General features: G+C 40.6%; 1 protein-coding gene across 1 annotated transcript in view; it reads left to right on the top strand.

Annotated features, from left to right (window-relative positions):
• LOC134803797 (uncharacterized) overlaps positions 1 to 13,553 on the top strand; it is a 63,510-nt gene extending 49,957 nt beyond the window's left edge. The window contains exons 29-35 of the mRNA XM_063776633.1: positions 709 to 825; positions 3,186 to 3,209; positions 6,126 to 6,244; positions 7,469 to 7,581; positions 8,737 to 8,803; positions 12,306 to 12,390; positions 13,347 to 13,553. Coding sequence (XP_063632703.1) covers positions 709 to 825; positions 3,186 to 3,209; positions 6,126 to 6,244; positions 7,469 to 7,581; positions 8,737 to 8,803; positions 12,306 to 12,390; positions 13,347 to 13,553 — 732 coding nt within the window. The remainder of the gene's footprint in view (positions 1 to 708; positions 826 to 3,185; positions 3,210 to 6,125; positions 6,245 to 7,468; positions 7,582 to 8,736; positions 8,804 to 12,305; positions 12,391 to 13,346) is intronic.
• The last annotated feature ends 951 nt before the right edge of the window (positions 13,554 to 14,504 follow it).

Raw genomic sequence — 14,504 nt, 5'->3', positions numbered from 1 at the left:
CTAATGCGGTGCTACGTGACGTAAGCGCCGACCGCCATAAGGTACCTTTTCCCGTGGAACGTCACATTTATAGTCATAATTATAAGATGTCCTATGGTCATAAATGTTGTTTGTTTCGTAAAGTAAATTCTTTGCTAATGATGATAATTTTTAGTCTGTATCTTTAGGTATTTAAATAAAAGTAAACAAACACTTTGTACATTTTCGGGTAGTTATAACATTTATTGGTTAACCAACCAAATACAAAACCGCCTGGATCTGTCACTGAACGACCTGACTTTAACCTACATTCTTTGATCATGTAATGTTTTCATCTACCCTCAACTGGCTTTAGTAGCCATTCGAGGGTAGATTTTGTTTATTTATTTTTATTTATCCCGTCCCGCCCAGTCCCACTTCAGCTTGGCGGCTGTTTCAGCCACATCAGCTATTTGGGTTTTGGAGCGTAGTATAGTGTTTCTGATGCGATCGGTCAACTTCACGCCGAGAATACTACGCTCCATGGCGCGTTGACAAACCTTTCTTTCTTTCTTACTGAACTTTTGTCAAGGACCAAGTCTGTGCTCCGTAGGTCAGGATGGGAAGAATGCACATGTCCATGAGCTTTCTTTTTAGAGAAATATTGAATTTTGTTTACTTTTATTTAAATACCTAAAGAAACAAATATAGTCATTTCAAACACGTATAACATCCAGACTTACGTTATAGGACGGTTTGAACGAGGGTGACGAGTATCTAGCAGAGTTGGACTACATAGAGGTGGTCGAGCAAATGAAGGAGGGCTTCGAAGAAGATATACCTGAGGACGCCAAGAAAGCGGACGAGGTGAGTGTTACTAGTCTCATAACAGTTAACCCGTGGATCGCCCTAGTATCACACGTGTGATACTAACACCACACTACTGTGATACTAGGACGCTCCACGGGTTAAAAGGGATATATCGTCAAAATAGGTAATTTAATACTTAGGGCCAGTAGCACCCATCACAGTTAAGGCTAGCACATTCATTGCCACTAAGTGCTACAGGTTACGCTCGTAGCGCGTAGCCACGTTTTCGCCGTATGGAGCGCGTAGTCGCTACGAACAGTGTACCCGACAGTCGGGTTCTTGGCGCTGAATGTGCTAGAGCACATGCGCGTGCGTTAAAATGTTTGTGCCGCGCACGCACACGTCACGCAAGCGGTGTGCCGTCTCTCATAAGGATCTGTATATTACAACGTGCACGTGAACGTCTATGCACACGCACCCGGTGTGCACAGGCCTTTAACAGGCTGATCAACGTCACGCGGCACAGATCTATGTATCTTCCCATACAATACAATTTAGCGAACTCTTTAACGGTGACAGACGGTTTGGTGTAGCCAACCCTTAGGGCTGATTTAGACGATGCGTGAACTCGCATGCGAGTTTCATACAATTGCGGGTTTTGATCGGTCGGTTGAATTGGACGTAACCAACAGTCCGCAATGTAGGTAAAATCGCATGCGAGTTCGCGCGCCGTCTAAATCAACCCTTATTCTTTGAAATTTGTAAACTGTACAAGTATTAAAGATAAAGATAATATATTTGTCAAACATGTAGTAATATAGAGATGTCACTACTTTCAAATCCCAATATTTAATACACAATCTGATTTGTTTTATATTTTTAAGCATTTTATAGCCTTTAGAAGATTTATTTTTCAAACGTGCCCGTCAGTTTCATTTTAGAAACATAAAAAAACACATATTTTTTTCACCACACCGGCTCGGAAAGGCTTACTTTGCACTTCAAAAACTGATAACAAAGTTGCATTATATCCACATGTGAGGCAAAGTAATATTATGCAAATTTTGAGTTGTTTGCTCATGTTGGCTGGTATAATGGACTTTTAAATGATGATTTTGGATGATAAATATTTAATAACATTCATTTGGATTTGATTTCATTTCATTTTGATTGATGTTTTACAGTTGGTATTTTCCTTGAGTTGGTGTGGTGAGAAATTTTGTGTTTCACTCGGTGGCAAAATTTGTTTAACCCTCGTGCCTTGAAACCCTCGTGCCTTGAAACCCTCGCAACGCTCAAGATTCCACTTCTCGAATCAATTTTGGAATCTTTTGCTTGTTCGGATATCAATATTAGCACGAGCGGTTAAACAACAACTTTTCCCCCGAGTGAAACAAATAACTATATAGCTCCCACTTTATCACGATAGATTGTTTAATTTATCCTTTTGCCTAGTTTATATTAGAAACTCCAACTTTTCAGCATTATTTTTGTCTATGATTGGGTTGATCAACTTTTTTTTCTTGTCACTGAAAACAAGGTTTTAAATTTAACAAACATGCATGTTTATGGTAGTTAGAGTCTGCCACGTTAACTTAGCACATAAGCTCCATACTTGACGTGATAAAATGAAAACTTAGCGTGGTCCAACTCTATAAGTCCATATTAAGTACGATTCCCACCGAACGGCGAAGCCGGAGCGCATTTCACATTTGTACGGCCGCAAGCCGATCGGCTGCTCGCGGACGCGACCGGCTCCGGACGGATTCCATCGCTTCTGCCATACGTAATACATAATCTATAGGCACATTGAAAATGCGCTTCGGCGCGGCCCGACTTCAGCCGGTCGCTGGGAATCGCACACTATACGCCATCTACTAAGCATGTTAATATTTTTCTAACAAACTCTTACTATCACTCGTACCAAAGAGAATAGTGTATAGAGAGTTACTGTCATGGTAAATAATGTAGCCACAGTACATTTACTGTCATCTTTCGACAGAAGATTAAAACTGTTAGAAGTCCATTTTGATCCTTTTTCTTTCACTGATATGTGTTAATTTGTTAATATTTAAATTAACGACATCTAAATATCCAAAAATATCACCATACCTTTGGCCTAGTGTCGAGTAGATGACGTTAATTTAAATATTAACAAATCAACACATATCAGTGACAGAATAAGGATCAAAGTCAAATGTCGTTCCAACAGCTTTAATCTTCTATCGAAAGATGACAGTAAATTTACTGTGGCTACATAATTTACTTTGACAATGCGCCTCTATTTCAAATTCTCTTTGCTCGTACGGTCTTACCGTTGTCTCCTAACGGGTAACGGGACGAAATAGGGACAAGAAAAGCTGATCGACCATGCACCCAATAGATCCTCTTCTTCACTCTATGTATTGGTCTTACAGCTGGCCCGAGGCTACCTCTTACAGGTGAGAGGGGTTTACTTTTTATACATACCCTGAGTGTGGCAACCTATAATATAGGGTATTTCACCAGTAACTGGCCACTTTTAGTAACTGGCCGCCCTAAACTAAAAATTAATTATATTCACCTATAAATAGAATTCAATTTAGTATAATATTAATAATATAATATTATAGGACATTCTTACACAGATTGACCAAGTCCCCCAGTAAGCTCAAGAAGGCTTGTGTTGTGGGTACTCAGACAACGATATATATAATATATAAATAATTAAATACATACAAAACAACCATGACTCAGGATCAAATATCTGTGTCATCACCCAAATAAATGCCCTTACTGGGATTCGAACCCAGGACCATCGGCTTCACAGGCAGGGTCACTACCCACTAGGCCAGACCGGTCGTCGGTATAAGGTTTCAATAACTGGCCAGCCTTCAATAACTAGCTACCTTATACTAAAATGAATTATATTTATAGGTGAATAGAATTCATTTTTGGTTTGGGGTGGCCAGTTACTTGTGAATTACCCTACTTGTACATTTGTGTGTGTCAATTTTCACCTACAGTAGTGCATAATTGTGACGTTTTCAACCAAAAAAACCACTGTCGGTTGTCGATAAGGTTGATTTCAAATTGAGGCTATATGGAAATATCGCCTTATTGACGACCGACAATAAGTAGCCTTTTGATTGAGAATGACACAATTGTTTTCCATCGTATTTTCTCGGAATCGTTCGTATTTGTTATGCCAGTTCAGTCAACCTCAGTACTTTTTGTACCGAGACTGATTGAAATAGCAAGACGCGTTCGCACGTTTCCGTGAAAATACGATAGAAATTAATTATGCACTAACTACATCTGTACATATACTTCCAAATACCAACTAAGGGGTTTTTCATTATTTCGATTAGAGGTATAGGAATAAACCATTTTTTTACTAATTGGTCACAAACCAAACTCCAGGGGTGACACAAGCGCGTTACCGACTTTCCATAATTGGTGCTAATAATCCCCTAATACGCTACCAAATCTCATGGGCCTTCCCCTGGGGCTCATTTCTCGAACGGTATTAGACTAATATTATTAGTCCACGAACTGTCAAGTCGTATGGGTTACCATGGCAACACACTAATAATCTTAGACTAATATCGTTCGAGAAATGGGCCCCTGGGAGAATCTTTAAACCTGGGTAAATGGTTTTATAGGGTTAAAAACTAACGAAAATGCATATGTACCTACTTATGTGTGTAAGTTATAAGCCCCTTCCACAATGAGCCAAACATGGGTCTCTATTGTTTCCCAAAAAGTTTCAAGTCAAATTGTATTGTTTGTCCGCATTTTCGTTAGTCATAATTTGTTTGGTTCAGAAACTCGTAACTTTTCAGGATTGCTATAAAACAAACCTAACCTATCTATAGGCACACCCCGGACACTGGCGATCAAATGTATGAAACAAACGCGTTCCTACGCACACAGTCTAAGCTCGTGTAGGTGAACGCGTAATATGCTTGTGTGAGATAAGACGTGCTAGGGTCCCGCCATTTTGTTCACAAGTTCGATGACCTCAATGACCCAAAACTCATTGCGCGAATTAGGAAGAAATAACAATCATATTATGTTGTAAGGTGGGTATCTAAGCTCGATTTATACAATAGTTTCCTATTTTGAATCAGTATAAACGAAGTAACAAAATTTTTGTAAGGAAATTCAGGCCACCAAAATATTACGTAAGTTGAAAACATGATTTTTTGTTCATATAGATATTGTGTTGTTTTCAGTGTGATCTGATAGGTTTAGGTCTAAAACAGATAGGGTAAAATAAATACTAAACATAAGTACCTATTGTAAGTTGGTATTCTACTAAAACATAAAACACTTTAAAAATAACTGGGTATGTACTTGCCTTGATTCATATAATGGGAATCTGTGGAACTTTCTTTTAGTTTTGTCGTTTATAGAGCTTAAACAACCGTACACAGCACAACACACGCCCATTACAAAAGGATTTGTAAATATTTGTTTAATATTTTACGTGGCCTCCGCTCTGCGCTCTGCGCACCGCGTCGTCGCGTCCTTGCCAGCCGGTAACTGAGAGGTAACCGAGAGCGGGTGGGCGGCACTTTCAACGGGAGGCAGGGAGTGTCCATACTGTACGTTAGTACTATTTATTATACTGTGCTATAGGATAACCTTACGAAAATCCTGAAAAGTTAACGGTTTCGGTTTTAGGACTAATGATAACATGACTAACGATACATGACTTAAAACTTTATGTCAAACAAAGGGACCCCGTCATGCATATTAGTCAAACGGGGCACAGCATATCTTCCAACAAACTATGTTATTATTCTACACCGTAGAAAATACCAGTGTACAATATACCAGTATTGTTACTGGTATATAACAACAAAAAAATTGTTGATCCACCCATCATCTTCATTCACCATTTTGAGTTGTCCCGTGTGGTGTGAGTGTGTTTAAATGTCTCTATTTGTATCTCCTTGGATTTCGCGGGCCTATACAACCCGGTCTTTTGATAGGCTTGCGTGGGGATATAGATCCAAAACGTAGAGGCCCCTTGGAGAGCTTCAGGGCTCATTTAGATGACGCGAGAACTTGCATGCGAGATTCATTACATTGCGGGTTTTGAATTTTGATCGGTCGGTTGAATTGGACGTAACCGACAGTCCGCAATGTAACTAAAATCGCATGCGAGTTCGCGCGCCGTCTAAATCAGACCTCAATGTAATATAGAACGCCTGCTGGAACCCGTTCACAGGCGCAACAATAGCCATGAAGCGGTTGCAGCAGGCATTGGGACTATTGTAGAAAAAGTGAACAGTATAACGGTCTATACATTGAAGTTTGGGTGGACAATGAAAGGTCTATAAGAATTATATAATTTGCGCTCCATACAGGAGGAAAATGAGTCTTCATCAATGTCATCATCGTCTGAGGAGGAACAGGAGAAGCAAAATGGCGACGACGACTTCCGGCCAGCCATGCCGGCGGGACGGTACACTCCATCTGAGTACAGGTAACTCATACCATAATAGATAGATAGTAGCAGTACTAGCAGTAGTAGTACTGTCAAGTGACAATAGATGTAGCACCGACCGGAAAGTCTTATGTTGTTGAGCATTAGACTTTCCGGTCGGTACTACATCTATTGTCACTTGACAGTACTACTACTGCTACTTAAAGTACTGATAATTCCGCTACTCGATGCTAGATGTGTCGACTATGAAAATAATGGTCTTTTTGGTACCAAAACTAATGTATGGAGTGAGCACTCTTGTCTTATATTTCTTTATGCTCATACCTCCACAGGTCATGTGAGTGGCTCGTTGTGTACAAAACATTTCCGTGACTTTTTGAGATGTACCTTGAGTGATATTTAAAATTAGATAGAACTGACATTCGTGTGTGCTCGTTTAATGATGGAATTATTGATTTATGCCATCAAATTACATTACTGTTATAAAGTGTCTATTGTGTTCATGGCTGTACAATTTATATTTTTGTAAATAAATGCCCGTTTCACATAATAATGCTTACAGTACATAATGATGCTAATTTACCGCCCTAGTGCAGTAACTAGCACTATACGTGCGTATGTCGAAAATTAACAGCCATATGTACTGTAAAACGTTGTACAATACACGTGCGAAAAGGTAATTTGCAACTCGTGTCGATTTAAAACACCCTTCAATCGTGTTTTAATTTATCGCCACTCGTTACGAGTTTCCTACTTTTCGCACTTGCATCGTAGTGTACTATTATTCTGGTGTCAGTTTATTTTCTGCATAGGTATCAGAACCCCTAGTGTACATTTCATTCGATAGCGTCACGAGCGTTCGCGTTTACATTGTCTATTTTTGTATGAGATTTTGAACAGGGCGCCAAGCGGGACGTTTTCGAAACTCAAATAGAATAGAATAGTTTTTTTATTCGTAAACACACAGAGAATAGACATACGTAGAAAAAAACATAGTGAAAAATAAAGCGTCACGAAATGGCCCGATCTCAGCATGTTGCTGGCGACTTCCAGCGCTGATCTTCCGATGAGACCATCAAGTGAGAAATAATCACGGAAGGTAATAGACAAAAAAAAGAAACATAAAATAAGCCGAATACCCATACAAAATGTTACTTAACGCAAACGCGTGCGCCTAGTCACGCTATCAAATGAAATTTTCATACATCACTGTAGGCAAGTGCCGGTTTTTACGAAAACACTAAAATTATTGTATGTTTTTAGCAAACGCCTCCGTAAGCGTGAGAAATCCAAGAAAGAGAAGGAAGAAAGAGAAAAGAAACAGAAAGACAAGGACGGCAACGAAGACTGCATCACCATTAGCGACGACGAAGAACGTGAGTTATTTCATAATTTTATTATTCCCCCCTACCCCGGTCCGGTCTGGCCCAGTGGGTAGTGACCCTGCCTGTGAAGCCGATGGTCCTGGGTTCGAATCCCAGTAAGGGCATTTATTTGTGTGATGACACAGATATTTGTTCCCGAGTCATTGTTGTTTTCTATGTATTTAAGTATGTATATATTATATATATCGTTGTCTGAGTACCCACAACACAAGTCTTCTTGAGCTTACCGTGGAACTTGGTCAATCTGTGTAAGAATCTCCTATAATATTATTTTTCTCACAAGTGTGTTGAAAAACGTATTAAACACGCGTGCATTGGTCATTACACACACAATATCGCCTCGTGTGTAATGACCAACGTAGCACACTTTTATCGCAATGTACCACGCTCCGCGATTGTTGCGCCATTTAGGGTCCTAGCTAAATATGGAGGATTACTGCAATGTTCTGCCACCAGAGTGCACCACTTGTGCACATCCTAAACCATAGAGTAGCTTATACATACTAGGCCTTAAATAGTTTTTTGACAAGTTTTCACTATGACATTGATGCATTAAGGCGGTTTGTTTACAAAGAGCTTACCGGGAAACGCGAAAATCGAAATGTAGTTATCTAGTAGCTACCTCTTTATCGCTCGAATATGCAAGAGTAATAGAGAGGTTAGATAACAAAATTTCGATTATCTTGTTTCGCGGTAGATCCTCAGATTGTGTTGGATTGGGGTAGCCGCCCCCGACGCAGAGTTTCGCGTAATATTACCTATTGGGTGTTCAATACTTACGCTATAGAATTTCCAATTTAGCAAGAATCCTAAATGGTATAACGTATAACCATCCCGTGTGGTGACTGCACAATATTTATGAAGAAAATCAAAGTTTTTCTTGAAAATGTTGATAGTCTTGTAAAATAATCGATGACGGAAAGCATTGTGAGGAAACCGGACTAATCCCAATAAGGTCTAGTTTACCCTCTGGGTTGGAAGGTCAGAAGGCAGTCGCTTTCGTAAAAACTAGTGCCTACGCCAATTCTTGGGATTCATTGCCAAGCGGACCCCAGGCTCCCCTGAGCCGTGGCAAAATGCCGGGACAACGCGAGGAAGATGATGATGAGTCTTGTAAAATAATAATCGTAATATTTTATTTCGCAGTGAGAGAGCCGGCCCACTTCTCCGCGCAGGCGGGCATGGGGGGCAAGGAATTCATCTCTAAATATAAGTAAGTTCATTCGGTATGTTTAGAAATTGGTAACTCTGAAGTTGCGGGCGTCCATAGGCTACGGTGACTGCTTACCATCAGGCGGGCCGTATGCTTGTTTGCTGACTTGGTATTGACAAAAATAGGTAACTAGTGCCTATTTCACCAACTTAGCAACTGAAAATTTCTTGTATGTTTCTGCGGTGGTAGCACAGTCGCGTTTTTTTTATCGCCTGTCGTGTCATGCGTCACTTTCGCACTTACATACTTGATAAGAACGCGACCATGCTACTGTCGCTGAATCGGTAAGTAACGTTAGTAACGACGGTATATGGAGTTAATATTTAGCGGTATCCAGACGGGATGATCAAATCGACCGATTTGATCAGTAATGAAATTGGCGTCAATCACCAATTTAAGGGTCTCTATTGTTTCCCAAATAGTTTTAAGTCATAATGTATTGTTTGTCCGAATTTTCGTTAGTCATAATTGGTTTTTCTCAGAAACGTGTAATTTTTCAGGATTGCCATAAAACAAATCTAACCTAACCTAACCTACCTATAGAATAACCTTACGAAAATCCTGAAAAGTTAACCGTTTCAGTTTTATGACTAACGATAATATGACAAACAATACATTATGAATTAAAACCAAAATATTATTTTGCTAATCCGCGAAAAGATAACGTAGTAGTCAATCAGTGCTAACCCGTTATACTTACTTGCATCATTTATACTTGCTTTCGGATTAGCAAAATAATATTTTGGTTTTAATTAGTATGGATTTCCGCAAAGTAACGCCTGATTCTATTCACTAATACATTATGACTTAAAACTTTATGTGAAACGAAGGGACCCCCCAATTTAATCACCAATTTTAGATTTATGGTGATATTAGAGCCCTCTAAATTTAAAAAATGCCCCAGAACGAAAATACTGGCGTCACAAATTGGTATATTTGCGTCCGCACCTCATTTTCTCGGTAATATCGGTCATTATCGGCGGTTGAATTCGGCGAGCCAAATTGGCGTTTGCGTCCGCACTTCCTGATTCGATCGGGCAATTTAATCAGATTGGCGAAAAATTTACTCGTCTGGATACGCCTTTTACTAATAGGGTCAGCAATGTACGGTGAATTGTCAAAGTCAAGCAGGCTCGCGATACGATCCGAGTAATTGACTCGACTATTTCTATTGAGTAGAATGAATGAATGAATGAATGAAAACATTTATTTTCAGGCAACTATTGGCCCATAGATAAATACCTTAAAACTAGCATACATATTATTACAAAATATATCTTAAAACTAAAAACACAATTATGGCTGCGATGCAGTTCGCAACCCCGCAGTGTCAGGGAGCCGGCCGCGGAACCGCCGGAACTTGACACCCTTCGGCCAAAACTCCTCCTTGGTGAAGGTCGCTAGATGTTCAGTCGGAACGCTCAGCACAAAAGAATTAAAATTCACACTGTGTCGAGATTCCAACTTCACGACCCTCAGGATGAATCCGGACTTGGCTCGTACATACTTCACGATCTCCTCGACCTTCGTAAGGTAGTGTAATCGGGACACATACAGCAGCGTCGTCGGTGTTGCAGGACGCAGCAAATGGTTAGGTCCAGTCGGTGCGGTACCGCACTGATTCGGACGAGCTGACTTCTTTCTCCTCTCCACCTTTTTGAAGCCATCTCTGTCGCATCCCGACTCTTTTAGAGTCAGCTGTGACCGATCCTTGTGAACAGGTTCACGAAGGCTCTGCACCCCTTTCTTCGGCCGCTGCTTAGACTTGGACACAGCAGGCGGCTTAGCGGCAGTGGCAGCGTAGGAACGTTGTGGGGTCAACGTACTCTCGCGTGACGTGCGCGTCTCCGGTGACGTAGACGGGCGGGCGGCGGGGCGCGGGTCGGCGGTCGCCTGCTCAGCAATCGCCGACGCATCCAAATTCGCGGACTCGAAACCGCCGATGGACGCATTCCGCGCAACGTGACACACGGATATGCTAGAGTTATCTGACCTACATTCCGAACTAGCACTTCGTATTAACGCTAATTCAGAACGTAGTTCACTGATGGTATTATTCGATACCTCCAACTTAGCCTGCATTTCAGCCAGACTGTCCTTCAGGAAAATGATATCCTTTAGCAGCCTGGAAACGTCAACATGGTCCAACGAGACGACAGGTAGCCGATGTAGGTCCTTCGCCACGAAAGAGGGCATGTTTGATGAATCGGTCCCCTTGAACACCGAGATGATGTCCCGTAGACTCTTCACGCCTCCATCTCTACGTCGTGATGGCATTTCGTCGGCTTTGCCGAGCGTCTGGTAGAGCAGCGCCTTGCCACTACATATGTCCTCCTCCTGGAAGCTGGACTTGCAGATCTGCACGATGCTGGTCTCATCCAAAGTCACGGTGGCATTTTGAATAAATGCCAACAACTCGTTGACTACGACTTGTGATGAAGTCATAGCGGGTAAGCAGGCAGCGGCTATTGCCGCGCGGTTCGCGAATTTTAAAATTCGTGCAGTGCACTACGGCACGACCGCTTCCGGCCGCGCATTGCAACGCACATTCACAGTAGACCCCGTGTTAACAAAAAAAACCGGGCAAGTGCGAGTCGGACTCGCGCACGAAGGGTTCCGTACCATAATGCAAAAAACGGCAAAAAAACGGTCACCCGTCCAAGTACTGACCCCGCTCGACGTTACTTAACTTCGGTCAACAAGTGCGAGTCGGACTCGCGCACGAAGGGTTCCGTACCATAATGAAAAAAAAAAAACAAAAAAAAGCAAAAAAAAAAAACGGTCACCCATCCAAATACTGACCATTCCCGACGTTGCTTAACTTTGGTCAAAAATCACGTTTGTTGTATGGGAGCCCCATTTAAATCTTTATTTTATTCTGTTTTTAGTATTTGTTGTTATAGTGGCAACAGAAATACATCATCTGTGAAAATTTCAACTGTCTAGCTATCACGGTTCGTGAGATACAGCCTGGTGACAGACGGACGGACGGACGGACAGCGAAGTCTTAGTAATAGGGTCCCGTTTTACCCTTTGGGTACGGAACCCTAAAAAATCACGTTTGTTGTATGGGAGCCCCACTTAAATCTTTATTTTATTCTGTTTTTAGTATTTGTTGTTATAGCGGCAACAGAAATACATCATCTGTGAAAATTTCAACTGTCTAGCTATCACGGTTCGTGAGATACAGCCTGGTGACAGACGGACGGACGGACGGACGGACGGACAGCGGAGTCTTAGTAATAGGGTCCCGTTTTACCCTTTGGGTACGGAACCCTAAAAAATCGTATACTAATAACTTGATCACGTCCGTTTTATAAGAAAAATGCCACTTTCCCGCGAAGAAATAACTTACCTATTTTAGTGTTTATTTTTCGTATATTTACAAGTGCATGCGAGGAGTGTCTTTTCATAAGGACTTATAGTAAGGGCTTTTTGAGAAATAAGCCCTTTTGAAAAGACTCCCCCCATTTGTTATAAACAATAATGTTTTTGTGTGTAGATCTGTGCGCACTCTATTCGGCAAAGACGAGGCGTGCTACATCATGGACGCCAAGGTTCAGGGCAACATCGGCAGATATCTCAATGTGAGTAGGTGCTATACTCTGTATCTTTAGGTATTTAAATAAAAGTAAACAAAATCTACCCCCAAATGACTCCTTAAGCCAGTTGAGGGTAGATGAAAACATTACATGATCAAATAATGTAGGCTAAAGTCAGGTTCAGTGACTGGTCCAGGCGGTTTTGTATTTGGTTGGTTAACCAATAAATGTTATAACTACCTGAAAATGTACAAATTGTTTACTTTTATTTAAATACCTAAAGATACAGATTATAGTGGCTTTGTAAACTGTAGACCTCGCGAGAATAGCTTTAGGGCCGGAAGCACCAACCACATGTAGCGGACTGATCTGTCATTCAGCATTGAACTATGGAACTTCCCATACAATAAAATTAAGCGAACGCTTTAACGGTGACTGATGGTTTGATGCAACTGACCCTAAAGCTAAAGAAATGTATGGCTCCGCCGTTCTGTAAAATTGACAAAAATTTATTCGACAAAAAATATCTCGGGCTATAAAATTTCTAGTCTTAAAAAAGATCTTTCTGGCAAGGATGAAGTCATCGATGGTCTTAACAAGGTCAAAGCAAGTTTAACTAAATAGGGAACGTGCATAAACTGTAGGGGGCAGCACAGAGCCCCCTATGTATTGGCGCGAAGTGTAAATGTCAAGTTTATGCTTTCAATGTAGCCCACAAGATGGCAGAACCTACACTACAATGCACAAGAAAACGTACGTGAACTGTAGAGGGCAACACTTGCTTTGGCGTGAAGTGTCAATGTATAGTTTATGTTTTCGATTCAGGCCAAAAGATGGCAGACCCTCCAACGCGCACGGTCCCTATAGGCTAATTCGCCAGTAACTGGCCGCCCTAAACTAAAAATGAATTCTATTTATAGGTGAATTAGCCTATGCCGTTTCCAGTGAGTTCATCTCATTTGCCGAAAAAGTGTAATAAAAAATTACCTTTTTGTTTTCAGCACTCGTGCACTCCAAACGTGTTCGTTCAGAACGTGTTCGTGGACACCCACGACCCGCGCTTCCCCTGGGTCGCGTTCTTCGCTCTATCTCAGATAAGGGCGGGCACTGAGCTCACGTGGAACTATAACTACGACGTGGGTTCCGTGCCAGGGAAGGTCTTGTATTGTTATTGTAACGCGCCTAACTGTAGGGGGCGGCTGTTGTAAGGAAACAAACAAATAAGACAGAGTTAGAAAACATACTTTATAATAAGATATTGCAAAATGTAAACTGGCAAATAAATACGTTGGGAAAAAGTACATATACAGATCAGACTGATAGAAAGACAGAGACCAGACAGAGCCACACTAATAAATGCAGATTTTCAAGTTGCGAAAATTAGACAGATTAATAAAAATACTGCAAATTTTTTTTTATCGTTCCATAGACTTGTTATTTAACTGTACAGCGAATATAGTTCATACTGAGCAACTTTTACTATGGGACCAACACCGAAATCGCGAAAAAAATTTTTACCTCAGAAAATGTCAAGGTCAGCCCAAATGTATGAATCAGCCAATTTTTTTGCAATTTCGGGGTTGGCTCCATAGTAAAAATTGTTCAGTATGACTTATATATTCAGCCCGTAAATTATTGCAGGTGACTAAATAAACACCCTGTATTGACAGACCAACAGACATATAGACAGACAGACGGACAAATGAAGAGCACAAAAACTACCTGCTATATATTATATACAGATTGTGTCAACGTAAACTCCCAAAATAAAATTGTCAACGTATTGTTATTTTATTAAATAAGTTTGTAATTAAATTATGTAACTGAGATTATGTAATCAGTCAATCATTGTCAGTCCTCAAATAACGTCTGTTTATTTTAATAAAATGTGGCTTTCCAGCACAGAAGGATCCATATGCTTCAAGTGCAATACGGACCATTTTATCTGAAATTCCAACAGAAATTCTGATACCTTTAACCTTTATTGGATTTAAGTGACTTTATGTGATGGAAAGCCACAAATGTAGTATTTCCACTATAGTTCGTTTTTTTTAGCATTAGAAATAAGGTAAACAATCTTGATGTGTCTTTTAATTGAAAAACACATTTTAAAAATAAGTCACGGCAAATATGTAACAATTTAAAATCTAATACTATCA

Source organism: Cydia splendana, chromosome 27 (genome assembly GCF_910591565.1).
Source record: "Cydia splendana chromosome 27, ilCydSple1.2, whole genome shotgun sequence".
In the NCBI taxonomy this organism is placed as follows: Eukaryota; Metazoa; Arthropoda; class Insecta; order Lepidoptera; family Tortricidae; genus Cydia; species Cydia splendana.
The sequence above is the reverse complement of the archived record's forward strand: the minus strand, read 5'-3'. Positions and strand labels throughout refer to the sequence as shown.